General features: G+C 32.2%; 1 protein-coding gene across 1 annotated transcript in view; it reads left to right on the top strand.

Moving 5' to 3' along the window:
- LOC114327874 (neurofilament heavy polypeptide) overlaps positions 1-14,957 on the top strand; it is a 33,781-nt gene extending 18,824 nt beyond the window's left edge. The window contains exon 3 of the mRNA XM_050645251.1: positions 4,535-14,957. Coding sequence (XP_050501208.1) covers positions 4,535-4,599 — 65 coding nt within the window. The 3' untranslated portion in view covers positions 4,600-14,957. The remainder of the gene's footprint in view (positions 1-4,534) is intronic.
- The last annotated feature ends 2,821 nt before the right edge of the window (positions 14,958-17,778 follow it).

Below are 17,778 nucleotides of genomic sequence, written 5' to 3'. Positions count from 1 at the left end.
GGGCACTGGACTTCATTGTAGGTACATCTGAAGGATTAATGTTGATGGTGTTGCTGATGGAGTCAAAGGCAACACCAATTCCACTTATGGTATTAATCATAACCAGGAACAACTAGACTAACTACAGTATAATTCATACACTTGCCTAGTGACGTAAGAAGAGAATATTCTCAAGAGAATATTCTCGGCCAGAATATTCTCGTTCTCGAGAATATTCTCTTGAGAGTTGCTGCGTCCTTAATCGTGCTAAGACGATACATAAAAAAGGAAAATAAAAAACGGAAAATGTAGATACGGCTTTTCTAAGTAAACGCGAAACAATGAGTAATTTAACTATGGAAATAATGCTAGACAATTATTTGTTTCAAGAATTTTACAAGGATATCAAAAAGTGATAAGATCAAACATGAGAAACGCAATACCATTCTCAACAAGATTAGCAATTGTTATTTATATATACTAACATTTTTAGTTTAATGTATTTATTCAGGGTGCACTTCTCTTCCATTTGTCTCATAGTTCTAGAAGTAGGCCAAGTTCCACAACTCTGGACGTAAATGTACTACATTAATAAACCTTGTGACTTCATTGTGATTTCATTTGACCACGTATTCATCTTTTCTTTGTATGTTTTGACAAAACCAAATTAAATTTCAACAGAGTACAGGAAATAAAGAGGAAATACAGAGCAACATGCAAAATTTTCCACAGCAGTTCGACTTTATCGGCAACGCATCAGGCATTGCAATAGTGTTCAAATACCAGTAAGATTTCGGCCACATGGCTCAGCCAAACGGCGATATTTTCATTAGATGGCTGTAATGTTGCCAGACACATACCAAATATATATTTTCGGCAACATATTGCTTCAAAAACTAGCCCGTCTAAATGCCCCTTTAGACGTAGACCAATCCATGACTGAGCTGACGACTCGTGAAAAATAAAATCTCACAACTTCTCATCCGTACATTGACATGCAGAATGTAGATGACCAGGATGAGCTAATGATAGAAATAGATTCTAAACCTGAGGCCTCATGTTTTTCTGATTAAATCACCACATCCATTACTTGCATTATTTGTTGCTAAGAAGAAACTTTGTTGCTAAGAAGAATATTTTTTATCAAATAAATATTGTGTCCTCTGTTGTTTTTGTATTTTGTTTATATTTAAAGAACACTGTTGTTTAGTCTCATAATTTTGTATATAATTTCATGATTTTTAATGCCCTATTTCATCTTCAACAAAATCCCTAAGTGCGTCATAGGGTTCATTCTCAGAAAATTCTCCATATCGAGAATATTCTCTGATTTTTCATTCTCGAGAATTTTCCAACACTACACTTGCCATATTGGTGGTTCAGGCTATGTGGCTGAATTATTATTAACAAGTGTATAGTGGTATGTACTTCAACATTTGGCGCAAAGTCAATTTTGTTTACCAATTAAAAAATATCGAATTACAAAGAAAAAAGTCAGTTCTACGGCAATTCCTCCAAACCATGCACTAACACTTTATTTGCTTCTTCTACTACTACTACTACTACTACTAGATATCACTTTTTAAAGTTCTCCGCCTGTTGTTCCATAGCTTTTCTTCTATGTTTCTTTAGCTCTTTGTCTATTCCTTCGCTCCAAATTTTTCTCTGTCTACCTTGTTTTCTCTTTCCTTCGGGTTGCCGTTTTAGTATTTCCTTTGGTATTCGTTGTTCATCTATTATTTATATTGATCCAAACCTAATCATCCGTGATTATTCGCTTTTGATCCCCATTATTTCTCTAATGCGTTCGTTGATAATGACGTTCCTCCTGCTCTTCTCCAAAATCCATTTCTGTTGCTCTCAACGTTGTTTCTTCAACTGTTGCTCTAAGTGTTCTTTCTTTCAGTGGCCATACTTCACAGCTGTATAGAGTGATATTTTTCACTATACTCTCATAATATATCCTCTTTTTCCTTTCTTTGCTGATGGATTGGTTCCATATACTGTCTAACTTTGTGATGTATTTCTTTCTCTTATGGCTTTGTCTAATGTTATATCGTGAGCCGTATGCGGGTTTAGAGCTGGAAGGTCCTGTACTGATAATGCATTTTCGTTAAAACAAATCATCGAAAAAGAATTAGAACGGAATAGGCCAATACACGTAGTTTTTATAGATTTGCAAAAAGCGTTTGACAATATACCGATACCGAAACTATGGGAAGTACTGTAAAACTCCAACATTAACTTTACTCTCATAAAAGCTGTCCAAAATTTATACAGTGACATGAAATCTGCAGTAAAATTAGGAAACAAAATAACAGATTTGTTTACAGTCAACAAAGGTCTACGACAAGGTTGTTGCATATCACCGAGTCTGTTTAAGATTTATGTCGCCAAAGCCCTTACAATATGGAAAAGAAAATGCAGTAGAATGGGCATCCAAATCGACGACAACACCTGCCTGTACACCCTTCAGTTTGCAGACGATCAGATAATATGTGCAAACGATAAAGAAGATTTGGAATATATGACTCGCAAATTGAAGGAAGAATACGAAAAATGGGGACTGCAGATGAATGTAGAAAAACACAATATTTATGCCTAGGTGAGGATTCAACTGATATGATATTAGACAATAATCAGAAAATAACTAGCTGCGATAAATATAAGTATTTGGGAATTAATTTCAACGAGGAAGGTACTGACGATGCAGAAATTAAGAGCAGAATAAATAAAGCAAAAACGATAATTAAATCATTGAACGGAGTTTTGTGGAGTACCGAGATAGGACAACAAAGAAAAAGAAGAGCAAGTAGAACATCGAGATTAGACCGGGTTAGAAATGAGGAAGTAAAGCGAAGAATGAATTTACAGGAAACGGTTGTAGAATGCATTGAGAAGAAACAATTAACGTGGTACGGGCATGTTCAGAGAATGGGGGAGGAACGACTGCCAAAGAAAATTATGAAATGGATACCTACAGAAAACAGGAAAAGAGGAAGGCCAAGAACGACATGGATACAAGGAGTAAGGCGATCAATGAGTGTACGAGGATTAGAAGATGAAAACTGCAATGATAGAAGATATTGGCAACAAGGCATCGGACAACGTCGGAGGACGTTTTGAACCCGAATTTATATATACGAGGTGTCCCAAAAGTAGTGGAACGGTCTAATATTTCGCGAACTAAACATCGGATCGAAAAACTGAAAAATACGTGTTCAATAATTTTCAAAAATCTATCCAATGGCACCAAACACCAACCCCCACTACACCCACTGGGGGTGGGGTGGGGGGTAACTTTAAAATCTTAAATGGAAACCCCCAGTTTTTCTTGCAGATTTTAATTCGTTGCGTAAAAGTAAGCAACTTTTATTCAAGACATTTTTTCGAACTGTGGATAGATGGCGCTATAATTGGGACAAAGGATTTATCCTGATACCATAGGTAAATTATAGAAACGGTCTGGTATCTCACGAAATGCACTTCCAAATGAGAAACTAAAAAACAGAATTTTAATCTTTTTAGAAAACCTTTCGAATAACACCAAACGTGACCCTCCAACCCACCCCTTGGAGGTGGGGTGGGGGGTAACTTTATAATCTTAAATAGCAACCCCCACTTTTTATTACAGATTCGGATCCGTTATGAAAAATTAAGCAACATTTATTCGAAACATTTTTTAGAATTGTTAATAGATGGCGCTTTAATTGGAAAAATACGATTTATTAGCGCCATCTATAAAAAATTTAAAAAAATGTTTCGAATAAATGTTGCTTAATTTTTTATGACGAATCCGAATATGCAATAAAAAGTGGGGGTTGCTATTTACGATTTTAAAGTTACCCCCCACCCCACCTCCAGGGGGTGGGTTGGAGGGTCATGTTTGGTGTTATTCGATAGGTTTTCGAAAAAGATTAAAAATGTGTTTTTTTGTTTCTCATTTGGAAGTGTATTTCGTGAGATATTAGACCGTTTCTATAATTTACCTATGGTATCAGGATAAATCGTTTTTCCCAATTATAGCGCCATCTATTCACAGTTCGAAAAAATGTCTTGAATAAAAGTTGCCTACTTTTACGTAACGAATCCAAATTTGTAAGAAAAACTGGGGTTTACATTTGAGATTTTAAAGTTTCCATTTGAGATTTTAAAGTTTCCCCCCACCCCACCTCCAGAGGGTGTAGTGGGGATTGGTGTTTGGTGTCATTGGATAGATTTTTGAAAATGATTGAACACATATTTTTCAGTTTTTCGATCCGATGTTTAGTTCGCGAAATATTTGACCGTTCTGCTACTTTTGGGACACCCTATATATCGTAAGAAATATTAATACATCTAATACGTCATTTCATCTAATTTACTCCAGTTTAGTTTTTGCTAATTATAAGTAAATATATTTACTGATAAACTTGTTTATTCTAACGAAACCCAAAAGTGACAGAACTGATTCAGGAAGCACTCTGATTATTACAATAAGTTCTAAATGATTTTGAAATTCATACTTATGTATTATACATTCAATTACGTAACTGTATATTCTTTCTATTTTTAGACACATGGACAGAATCCAAGGCAACTAAGAAGACCAGCAAGAAAAAAGCCCGTAGAGACAACTAAGTAGATCTATCTGAGACTTAATAAATTCACCCTGTGCACTAGACCGTAAGAGTGGCAGGTAAATGTGATCATAAAAACCAGAAACGTCACGCTATGAGATTCAGATCTCAATACCCAATATGTAAAAGACTTAACTGCTGATCGTCCCGAGTATATATATCAACAGTTTTATATAGTAGCGATTTTATCACAAAGGGCCTAGCCGGGTAAGATGATGAAAAGTGCCCCCAACTCGATTCGAATTTCATATAGGTCACCGTTTAGCATATGTAGTGAAATTCACTTTCTGAAATTTTTAGCCCCCTAGGTGGTCATGTGACCTACCTAGAGCCTAATTAGGGTTTTTATGTTTTTATTTTTTATGTCAGCCGCATCGAGAACTAGCGAAAAACTTTAAAGAAAGAAGTTGTAAGATTTATAAAGTTATGCCCGAAAAAAAAAAATTTTAAATTTTTTGGCGGGAAATTTAAATTTTAGAACGATTTTAAAATTTTAAAGGAGTATAAAAAAATAACTAAGACATTCGTTTTCACGAAAAAAATATATAACGTGTATTTTTGCATAGTGTTTCACCATGAATTTTTTCAAATTTTTAAAAATTGGTGAAACCCACCTTTAAAAATAAAAAACCGCATTTTTTCGGTTTTTTTTTTTTCGTTTTTGATACAATTTTATACATGTATTTCAAAGAAGGTAACACCGTCACTAGAATAGGTAAAATACTGAAAAATAATCGGGGTTTGCTTAATAAAAATTTTTTGTAACGCCATCCATTTTCAAGATACAGGGCGTTGAAGAAAACAAAATTTTACACATTTTTTACGATTTTGCCGAAACTACTGGCAACATTGTAATAAAACTTGGCGGGTTTTAAGAGGTAGTTATTGTGCATGTTTTGACATACAATTAAGGATTTGATATTCATCATTGGCGCGCCTAGGGGTAATGGTCTGAACTTTTCAAAGACAAAAAGATAGTACGCCACTGACATATTTCAAACTAACAATCATTTTTGCATTCCTCGTTCAATTTACGACAAAAAAACTATCTTCTCATTTTTTCATACGACGCGCCGTTTTGCTGTAAAAAATAAAATATCTTAACGCTTCCAAAGTATTCGAATTAGTTTTTATACTTAATGGTTGTACGAGTTTATGTAGAAACTGCTAGAAGTTCGAATACTTTGTAAGGGTTAAGATGTTTTATTTTTTGAATAAAAATGGCGCGTCGTATGAAAAAATAGGAAGATAGATTTTTTGTCATAAATTGAACGAAGAATTCAAAAACGATTGTTAATTTGAAATATGCCAGTGGCGTACTATCTTTTTTCTTTACAAAGTTCAGACCATTACCCCTATGCGCGCCAATGACAAATATAAAATTCTTAATTATATGTCAAAAAATGAACAACAACTACCTCTTAAATCTCGCCAAATTTTATTACAATGTTGCCAGTAGTTTCGGCAAAATCGTAAAAAATGTGTAAAATTTTGTTTTCTTCAACGCCCTGTATTTTGAAAATGGATGGCATTACAAAAAATTTTTATTAAACAAACCCCAATTATTTTTCAGTTTTTACCTATTCTAGTGACGGTGTTAACTTTTTTGGAAAACATGTATAAAATTGTATCAAAAAACGAAAAAAAAACCGAAAAAATGCGGTTTCTTATTTTTGAAGGTGCGTTTCACCAATTTTAAAAATTTGAAAAAATTCAGGGTAAAATATTATGCAAAAATACAGTCTTAGTTATTTTTTTATACTCATTTAAAATTTTAAAATCATTCTAAAATTTAAATTTTCGGACATAACTGTTTAAATCTTACAACTTTTTTACAACAAAATAAAAACATAAAAACCCTAATTAGGCCACATGACCACCTAGGGGGCTAAAAATTTCAGAAAGTGAATTTGACTACATATGCTAAACATTGACCTATATGGAATTCGAATCGAGTTGGGGACACTTTTCATTATCTTACCCGGCTAGGCCCATTATGAGTTTGTTGTCACATCACATGCTTTTTGTTTGTATATACTTTTTCTCGCCTATCTAATACTCTTCTCTTTGTTATGAGTTTTTAAACGCAAATAATGCAGTATCCCATTATGAAAAATATAAATTATTTTTTCTAGATGAAATAGCTACTATATATAACTATCTGGACGAGTTGATAAACACAGAAAATGCGGGTTTTATCTCATAACTCATAAATTGGCCTAGTTAACTGTATATTTGGGTTCCTTATTTAAAAAAATTTTTAATATATTAGACTAAACATTTTTTAACATTAGCATTTGTCGTGAGACAAATTTACAGCCCTTTCTAGATTTTGGAAGAAATCTTCTTTTTAACAAATATTAATTATATTATTTTTAAAAAGGAATAATATAAAAATGGTATTCTAGAATGAATGGAATATTTCTAGAAATAAAGAAAAACTTATCAAATTTGCTTGAACATTCTGTTTTCATAGAGGTTATTGAGAAAAAATGTTTATTTTCTGTGTATATGCAAACTCTAAAACGATAAAACGAAAAAGGGCCATCACTTTAGAGAGGTTAAGTTTCAGATGTATTTTTTTAATTTATGTAAGCTAACTTAGGTATCTTTTAGCTATCGTATAATATTGATATGTCAAAGAGCTTATAATACGGGGTTGGCAAAAAATGAATTTTATCAGGTAGATATAAATATGGCTTAATTTTGCAGCGTTATGGTTGAATAAGATTGTGCATAAAATTAAAACAAGTATATAGTTTGAATGTTTATTTAATAGGTGCATCTTAGTTGGGGTAAACTTTATTTGAAAATAATCTTAAAATTGCTGAGAATATTTATATGTTACATAAAAGAAAACGAATATTGAGTTATATTAAAACACATTTTAATTTTACAATATCTACGAATCAAGATAATATTCAGTATTTACATCATATTTCATCTTCAGTTTCAATCTAACTTCTATATCCCCTCCTCCCAACTAAATTTTCCGTCTACTACCAGCAGCTTGACTATTCTTTAGGCAATTATATTATTCTGTTCATGTTTTGTCTGTGCGTTTCTTCTGTTAACATCCACAATAGAAAAGTAATGGATTATTCGGATTTAGCATTAAAAGGGGCAAGTTATGAAATAAAAAAACCTTCCAGTCCAGAAAAAACATTAGCGAAGTCTCTGAAATAATATATAGGGCGAAATTAATTAATTAATTTGTAGTGTTCTCTCTATTTACTAATATTTTTCTATGTGAAGTAGTATAATTTTGATTCATAAACTTTCTGTAAACCTTATATTAAGAAAACCTTATATTTTGGTTTGGGTTAGAAAGTATAAATAATTGCAAGCTTAGGAGATTTAACTATAGCCACATTGTGGTAGTATATACGCAAAACATATCAGGACTGTAAAAATTTATTTTGAAATTCCACAAGCCCGCTTCTGTTGCGATATGCATAAGTAGGTATTGGAAATTTTATACTTACCGAACATGTACCTGGAAATAAAGCAAAAAGGGAATGAACACTGACCAAAAACAAAACATTAGTGACATATTTCTATTTTACACAACCAGTTTGTGTCAATTACCGGTTTTTCACACATTTCTAATGTGTCGTTATGCTTCTAAATCCTGTGTTTATAATATTCATGTGTTAATGTTGTTAACATTATAAATTGTATTTAAATTTGAATAATTTATCACATGTTCAAATGTATTACTTAATGTTTTTCTGAAGCTATTTCCTTGTGGCATTTTTATAATCAACTATTTTTAATGGGAAATAAGCCACAATTTTACTAAAAAAATGAATTTATTAACGTATTACTTAATCTCAATGAAGTTTAAATATAAGGCTACGTTTTCAGTTCGTCAAATAAATCTTGACTTCTGAAATGTTGAAGTTACTAGATGGCGCAACTATTATGTACATATCCAATAATATCAAAAGGCAACTTTAAAAATAGGTGGCTAAACTGTGTAGAAAAATCGCAAAAAGCGGCGATTAGCTTTGTTGCAGAATTTTACATACAAAACCAGAATTGTTTATTATTTATCTATTTTATTCATAAGGTTTTAATCAAATATTATACTGAACGTCTAATATTTGAATACAACCTAACATTTGTTTATGGCCAACACATTGTTCTAATGGCTACAGCAAGTACTACTAAGCTATTTTAAGGGGCATCGTTTGAAATAAATATTTCAAGCACAACTTTGTGAATTTTTTTGAAACTAGTAGAAATATTTTATTTTTAAATTAAATAAACATATTCAGTACAATTCAAAGAATCAAAAAAAAATTAAGGCAAAATATTGAAAAATAAGCCAACGGCGGCAAATTTTTACAGATACCTGCAAAAAAAATTAATTTTGCGGTGTACATCAGAACTCCTCATTGGATTTTATTAGCTTATGATTTAACAAAATAACGAAATGTCTTGTAAAAAAAGGTTAAAAATCAACATATTCATTATTGTTGTAGAAAAAATCTCTGGAAAATATCTCGACAGCGTTACCTCGCAAAATGTCAAGTGGATTGATCAAGTAATTTTTGAGTTACATTGTCCACTGACTTTGAAAAAACAGATTTCTTTTTGTCTGTCAAATCGTAAAGTGATGCATACCGAAATATGTTTTTGAATCGCGGAGTAATAACAAAAGAGAAGAGAAACAACTGTTAAACGTTTCTCACTACGCTCAAGTGTGCGACGCGAGTAGAAGGTAGGAATACTCAACATGCAACATGAATTTCCGGTAATTTTGCTGCGGTCAATCTGAAATTTCCAGAGAGTTCTCTTGAAGTTATTTACTTTTATTTAAAATAATAAAAAAAAATAGGAAAATTTCTAAATTTTCAAACCATACCCTTCTCTCTTAAGCACATACAGATTAATACTTTTATATCAACCTGATACAACCAATTTGTTTTTTTTTGCAACCCCAACCCCGAAAAATTAGTAGGTGCAGCCACGCGTGTGTCAACTAAATGTAAAAATGTGTAACTTGGCTAGTGTGTCATAATCCAGCATTCCATGGTAAAAACCAAACAAACTGTAGTTAGGTTTTTAAATTTAGTGGTGTAGACTGTGTGCCAAAAATAAATATCTAAAAGAAAACGTGTGAAAATTGCAAATAATCAATAAGAGAATCTTATTTGGAAAAAATGGTTTAGATATTTTGTTCTCTGTTGCAATTATATTACAATTTACGACAAACCCAAGTGTATTTTCCAATTAGTATAGAATATCTACTAAGTTGTCATGAAATGAAAATATTTAAATTACTCATAAACTACTTCAAATAAACATAGTCATTTAAATGAAATAGGTATAAATATAACAAAACAAATAAATTACGGTAAAAATAAAATACAAATCTGTGGCTAACGGACCTGCATCCAAGCCATCTTTTCACACACACACTCTCTGTTGCAACTGTAAAAGCAGCTTTACATCTAGGCTATTCAAGTCCGTCTTGCATGGAATATATCTTGCCTAGCCTGATCTGTTTACATCAGAGCTATTTCTGTGCAATTTCAGATACCATTTTTTGTGTTATTGCCAACAGAAGAAATGTATCAAACATTAACTTTAGATATTTCTCTTGAAGATTTCAGTCCAGCATTAAAAATATATTCAAATATAAATCACAAAATTACATCAATAAATATCATTAAATTAACACAATAAGTTAAACTATAAATTTTGTTATACTGGCAACATGAATTTTGACAACTTGCATCAAAATAGCACGAAAAATAGATCACGTTCTAATTTTTCGTCTAGCACAGAAATTGCTTGAAAATAGCGCGTGGGCATGCGCAGTTGCATAATCTGCCTTGCATGGTTCTTGCATAGCATGAAAATTGGATAACGTAAAACCATCTTAACCAATTGCAAAGTCCAAATTTAAATTGTCGAATATTTTTGTTTGAGTAGGTTTCTTATCTATTATGTCCAGTTTTTTTACATTTCTCACTGTTTTTATCCACTCTTCTTCAAAATTTTGATTTATTTTAATATTTTGGCATCTAAATCTAACGATGGCATCTAATCCATAATGTAGCATATTTATCACCTTATAATGTAGGTATGGGGACATCTTGCTTCTTATTTGTTTTTCAATGGTTTCAATATTTCTGTCTAAACCAATGAAGTATGTAAACCTCAATTATTTTTATTCGTGTAGAAACAGTTTCCAAAGCTTTTCTGAGCAGCAGCTTCAAATATAGTTTAAACAGCTTGAGGACAATACAAAGTGTTTTTTTTCATCGATTCTAATCTTGGCATTTTACCTCCAACACACATACATTTCTTATTAGTTTTAAATGAAATGTCTTCAAAATCAACGAAGCAAAGGAAAATATCTTTAATCGGAATACTTCTGCAATAATATTTGAAGAGAAAATAAAGTCTATCTCATACACATTCCGCTTCTAATTCCAAACTTCGCATATTCCACTAATTGTGGGGTATGAGCAGATTCAAATTATTAGCAAATTATGAACATAATTGAAAATGTTTTTAAAGAAACCAAAAAACAAACAGGTCTCCAATAAATCTTGAAGAAGACGATACAGAAGATAGAGAATGATGTTACTTGAAAATTGAAATACAAGCATCTGCATTAATTTTGAAACGTTCATCATCATCATAAGTGGCTCTACAATCCGTTGTGGATATTTGCCTGCTCGCAAAGAAGTCGCCATTCCTGGCAACTTCCCTCCATCTTCTGACCCCTAGAACATTCATGCCAAACAATAATTTACAAGTTTTTTTACAGGATTTCTTGAGCCATTGGTTTTGATTGATACTTTTCATATCTACTGTCATTTTTTCCAATGATTCTAATAAACGTACTAAAATAATATATCTAATCAATGAAAGTAAATGGCCTTATAGTTGGCATATTAGCAAAACCATAATATTTTTTAAGAATATATTTTTGCGATATATGGATGTACTACTCGACAATGTGTTTTAAACTGTAAAGTGTATGTCTTCCAGTTGTGTTAATATTTCGTAAAAAAAACCACTTGTTAATTTTTAGTCGGGCTTGTTGATGTTTTAATTTTTAAAAATTACTGACCACTTTTTGTATACGTAGAAACTGGTAAAGTTTGTTTATCAGTAAATGGTGGACTTCAATGGTCAATACTTGTACTATTCACTGGTACTTCAATAGTATAAAAGGCCCGGTTTCAGGTAAAATTTAAATATGTTTGAACGTTTGTTTTTCTATAATCTTAGCAATTAAAATAGATTTAATTCATTTTAAAACTCATTTGAAAACATTAATTTCGGGTATATAAGGCAAAGTAATATATTTTACATCCGTTTTTGTCGTCGTAATTATTGTAAATTTTGTGGATCCTTTGCTTTATTATAGGAGTACCGTCTAGCCAGTGTTAATTGTCAAAAGACCAACTCTGTCTACCTCGGTTGCTTATCGCTCCGGACCGGTCTTAACAATGTGCCAAGTCAGATAAATTTAATAATATTTACCGCACTAATTGAAGTCAACCATTTACTGCTAAACAAACTTTACACTATATTGACTGAGCTGAATCCCAAATAACAAGTCACTATCGGCCAGGAACTACTGTTCAACTGATAATCAATATTAAGTGTAACTTGAATAAAAGTATTCATATACATCATCATCATTGGCTCTACAACCCCAGGTGAGTCTTGACCTATTCTAGAATCAGGTTCCAGTCTTTCCTATCCTTCGCCTTGGTTTTCCACTGCGTCTTTTCTTTACTCCATCCAGTCTTCGGTTATAAACGTGTTTCAACGGCTCCATCTCGTTCATTATCTGTAAGTGGCCCAACCACTGCAGCCCGTTTATTTTGATGGACCTACCAAAAGCTCATAATTGTAGCGTCTACGCCATAATCTGTTCTCCTGCACGCCTTTATAAATAATGCTGATAATTTTACGTTCAAAACAGCCTAACGTTCTTCATAATTTTGTGTTATCGTTCACGTTTCTGATGCGTAAGTGGGGAGGGGCTTGATATCAATATTTCTTGATATGTGAGGATATTTGATATATTATACAGGGTGTCCCCGAAAATAGTGCGTTCCTTAAAAGTATAGGTAGAAGGTACCATGTAGAGCAAAAAAGTCTTATAACATTTTTTTCTAAATTCAACCGTTTGGCCAAAAAACAAAAATACATTTTGGCGTGCAAATTGAAATCTGACAACTATGTATACAAAAATCTAAACATAGACAATTACAATTCAAAAATAGTTGCAGCATTGGCCTTTAGGATTTACATTAAACCCTGTCTTCATCCTAAACAAACAAACAAATTCTTGTTTTGTTATTTTCCTACATTTTTTTGGTGTCAATAACCTAAATCACTAACAGTTCTTGTACAGGGATGCCAAATTTTTAAATTTTATGAAAATAAAAGTTCGCTTATATGGAGAACAATTTAATTTTTTTTGGAAACGGTTAACTTTAGAAAAAAAATGTTATAGTACTTTTTTGTTCTACATTGTCTATTATATCCATACCTTTTCGGGGACACCCTGTATAATATATGAGGAGTTCTGTATATATCAATATTTTTGATCTTTTGTGAATATGTTTGATGTTAAAAGTTTCTTTAACCCATAGTATGCTTTATTTGCTAGATAGATACAGTCAAACCTTCCATATCCGGATCAATATGGCGACAGACCGATCCGGATATGAAAAAATCCGGATGTCAAGACCACTAATTCTTTTACAGTCTCTGAAACGTTTTCTTCTTCATACATTCCAGTAATCAACGCCGTCAATAACTTTCGTCGATAGACACGTTTTATAGATTCTATAATACATTATTTCGCCATCTTTTAGTTATTCTTTTAGTGCGTTATCCAACAGCAGGACTGCCTTTCTCGGTAGATTTCGGTAGATCCGGATGGCGCAGAACCGTCCGGATATGGCAGGTTGTACTGTACGTCTATTTTTGCAGTTATGTTACTTTGGTTGATTTGTAGTCCTAGATACATGAACTCTTACTCCTTCGAAATTATATGTTCCATCCGTTATATCTTCGGGTTTTGCTACTTGCTTATTATATGTCACCGTTATTGTTTGTCACCTTCCTATACTTTTTTTTTACTAGTATTAACGTATACTCCCATTCTTTTTGCTGCTGTTTCTACTACCGTGAACGATTGGACCAGTTATAAAAAAGTGGTTAGTTATATTTGATAATTCATTGAATTTCTTGCCACGTATTCTAAGACTGAAAACGTTTCAGTGGTTCAACAGTGTTTTTAATATAAGTTGAAGTAAAGCATTTCATACTTTTACATTAACTACGAAACGAAGGAAAAAGTGTTAAACCAGAATCATTTTCCAGACTTTTACACCATGTGTAAGAATTAATTATGTAGTTTTCTTTAAAAACGCAATAAGTTCTGTTTTACTTCAATGTATGACCATTTTTATATGAAATAAAACTAATATAGGCCTTTAAATTTTTTGTAAACTAAGCTTAGTGTGTATAAATGGAAGCTTGAGCTGTATTTTTTTGGTTGATCTCTTTTCTCGTATGAAAGTATTGGTGAAAGGTCGGTCAACATTAGATTCGGTAGGGCACTTTAAAGGTTATAATATTCTGTTCAAAAAATTTAAACGAGATTTTTACTTATTTTCCTATTGTATTAAAGCTCTTTAAACGAAAAGTAAACATTTATTTATAAGCCGACTAAAAGACACAAATTAATGCCGATCCTAAAGAAACTTGATATATACCAAAAAGAGATAAGATGCATTGAAAACTGGTATCAAACGACACAAATAAAAATAGACAATTCTATTTCCAAACCCCTACATATAAGAAGGGGTGTTCAACATGGTTGTGTGCTTTCCCCTCTTTTATTTAACATTTATTCGGATGCCATATTTCAAGAGTCTTTGGAAGATGCCTCTAAAGTGAATGGAGTATTGATCAACAACTTGTCACTATAATCGGAGAATACAATAAGCGAATGGGATTAGAGATTAATACCAAAAAGATCAAATTCATGATCATCTCCAGAAACTTGGATGCACTTGAAAACTCCACCATAACACCGAATAACAGGTCCATTGAAAGAGTGAGCAACTCCAATTTCCAATAGTTGGAGATTATGTGTCTTGTCATGTCTGAGCCTCTTTTAAATTAAGCTTAGAAGAAGAGAAGACATGGAACGAATGCTAGTTGAAGGAAACGTAACGCGTAAAAGATCCAGAGGAAGATCTCCAGTACAATGGTCGGACCACACAAAGGACATGACTGGTTACTCATTCTCCGAAGCAAAACAACACGCACTGAAGAGGGATAATTGGACAGAAATAGTCAAACAAATTACATGACGCCTCTGCATCCTTACGATGCAGAGGAGGGAGATATTCCTGAGCAGAACATTAGTTCTGTACCAGTTCTATATTTAAGGTGCATTTATTGTATCTTTGACTACTATTTTGTTTTTGATGGAACTAAACATAACACTTCCTTATTTCAGTACACAATGATTAGAGCATCTTCACAAGTAGTTGAAAGACTGATAAGTTTGTACACACTTGAATGAATAAGGGAAAATGAAAATGTAGTATGTCAAAGTGTGTAAATAATTTTATTTCCTTAGCTGAGCGCTTTCGACATAAACGTCATCATCGGAGCTAATGGTCAAATACTAAAAAAGTACCGCTACATAGAGGTGTAAAAAAGTGCATCTTAGGAATGTACATTTGATTTTTAAATTTTGAATGCTAACTTAGTCCTCCGTACAACAGCAAACAGCAAAAAAACAGAAAGAAACGGCCACATACACGTTGCACAAAAACATATAAACTTTTTTCATGGTCCGGGTGTCGATATCACCCGTCCATCCTTGGCCTAGTAACAACAGCTGACTAACAGCTGACTGTTACTAGGCCAAGGATGGACGGGTGATATCGACACCCGGACCATGAAAAAAGTTTATATGTTTTTGTGCAACGTGTATGTGGCCGTTTCTTTCTGTTTTTTTGCTGTTTGCTGTTGTACGGAGGACTAAGTTAGCATTCAAAATTTAAAAATCAAATGTACATTCCTAAGATGCACTTTTTTACACCTCTATGTACCGGTACTTTTTTAGTATTTGACCATTAGCTCCGATGATGACGTTTATGTCGAAAGCGCTCAGCTAAGGAAATAAAATTATTTACACACTTTGACATACTACATTTTCATTTTCCCTTAATCTTCACAAGTGTCTATAATTTTTACGTTTTGGTTAAACAATCTAGTTGAATGACGTGAAAATATTATTTTTGGAGCTTTGGTACAATAGAAACTTTTTTGTTCCGGTTGTTTTAGTATTAAACGTATTATAAATACAGATTCTGTTATTTTTGCTCAATTTTTTTGTTTATCTAATCCGATTTAAAATGATAATATTGCATGGAACATTTTTCAAATAGAGATCTTTATATTTTTTGAACAAACTTTGTTGTCGAAATGACAAGAGTAGGAAAAATTTAGAAATATACGACAAACGTTTTATTTTTTATAAAATATTTTGTAAATTTTTCCTCTTTTCGGAAGACCTACTTTAGTTAGTCGTAGACGTAGTTTTTAAATGACACCCTGTAAATTGTACATTGTATATAGACCTTGTGATTGGTTTTTGATATTCGTATTTTTAATAATAATGTTCTGTTTTGTTATTAAATGTTTTATTGGAAGGAAAAACTACAGGGTGTAGTTTTTTAGATGTATTTTGTACATGAAGATATAACTACCTGTTTTTTTATTTATTATTTTTTTATTAATTTTTAAGCTCTAGTTCAATTTATTTTTGACAGTGTTTAGTTGTTTTAAATCTAATTTAAATGTTGATATGAATAACCTAATTTTAAGTAGCGTAATTAATATGATTTTAAGTATGTTCTATCTACGTATTGTAAAAGGTTTTTGTATCCTTAGTCAGTGGAATGTTATCTTTTGGGGACCATTTTTAAAATATACTAAAAATCCTAATACGTGTCTTTTGTATACCTTGTTCCGTTTCGTTCGTGTACCTCCGCTAGAAAATATATATTCATGAATTACTTGGAAGAGGGGAATTTATTCTCTATGAATTCTTCCTCATTAAAAAAAACCCAGAGAATGTGGGAAAAGACTAAATCCTGTCCACTGAAAAATTCATCATAAAAAATGTGACAATCCTTAACCACTCCGTAACTGGTAGATTAGTTAGAGGGAAGGTTAGCATTAATGATCAACTTGAAATGAATACTAAGAACGTAAAAAATCTAGATATTTCACTTCCAATGAGAATCGAGTGGCGTTTCTTTGGAACATAAATTCAAACAATGCTTTATCTCTAATCAAGCAAGATTACCAAGTTAAACCAGCATACCCAAGTAGCACCGAACGGGTTTATTAAGTCTTGTTAAGGATGCTTTAAAACTGTAGAGTAAAACTAAAATTAAAACTATTTGGTTTTTAAGTAAACCTTAAGGTTGCAATAAAACCGCTTGCAGCGTAAAAGGGCCCACTCTGAAAGAGGTCAATAAAACTAAAAATAAAAACCTTAAAACTTTGTTTTTAAGCAACTGGTTTTAAAGCTGCTGTTAGGCTATTGATTATGTTCGAAATAAGAGAGCTAAAAGGAACTACAACGTTAACGGGATTTTATTGTCTCATATGGTAAACGGACATATATATTTGAAAAAACCGCGGAGTGCTACCATTTAAATGGGTGCGTTTTTCAGAAAGGGGTGAATTAGTCCCTAGGCACAGGGTGAATTAAGGTCAGTTCCATTTATTTTTGGTACAAACACTTCTACAGGAAAATTGTTCCAGGATAAATTTACTATCAAAATATCATATTTTAAAGTCAAAAGTATTTTTTTTTTACTAAAATGCATTCAAAAGAAAAGCAAAAAAAAAACTCGAAAGAAAGCAATTTTGTTTTTAGCCCCATAACTTTTTTCCGCAGGGATATAGGTATAGGCATTGCTTCAGCGAAAAATAACTTACATCCTTTCTCTTTAAAATGACGTTTGGCAGAAGACTCTAGGATATATAGTTTCCAAAATAGAATTTTTTGAAGTTTGCCGCTCACAGAATTTTTGAGTCATTTTCCCCATTATTTCGCAAACATTATTCTGTAACTTTTTTCTACGCATTTCTAGGTATA

This window comes from Diabrotica virgifera, chromosome 3, assembly GCF_917563875.1.
Source record: "Diabrotica virgifera virgifera chromosome 3, PGI_DIABVI_V3a".
NCBI lineage: Eukaryota > Metazoa > Arthropoda > Insecta > Coleoptera > Chrysomelidae > Diabrotica > Diabrotica virgifera.
This window is presented reverse-complemented; position numbering and strand designations above follow the sequence as displayed.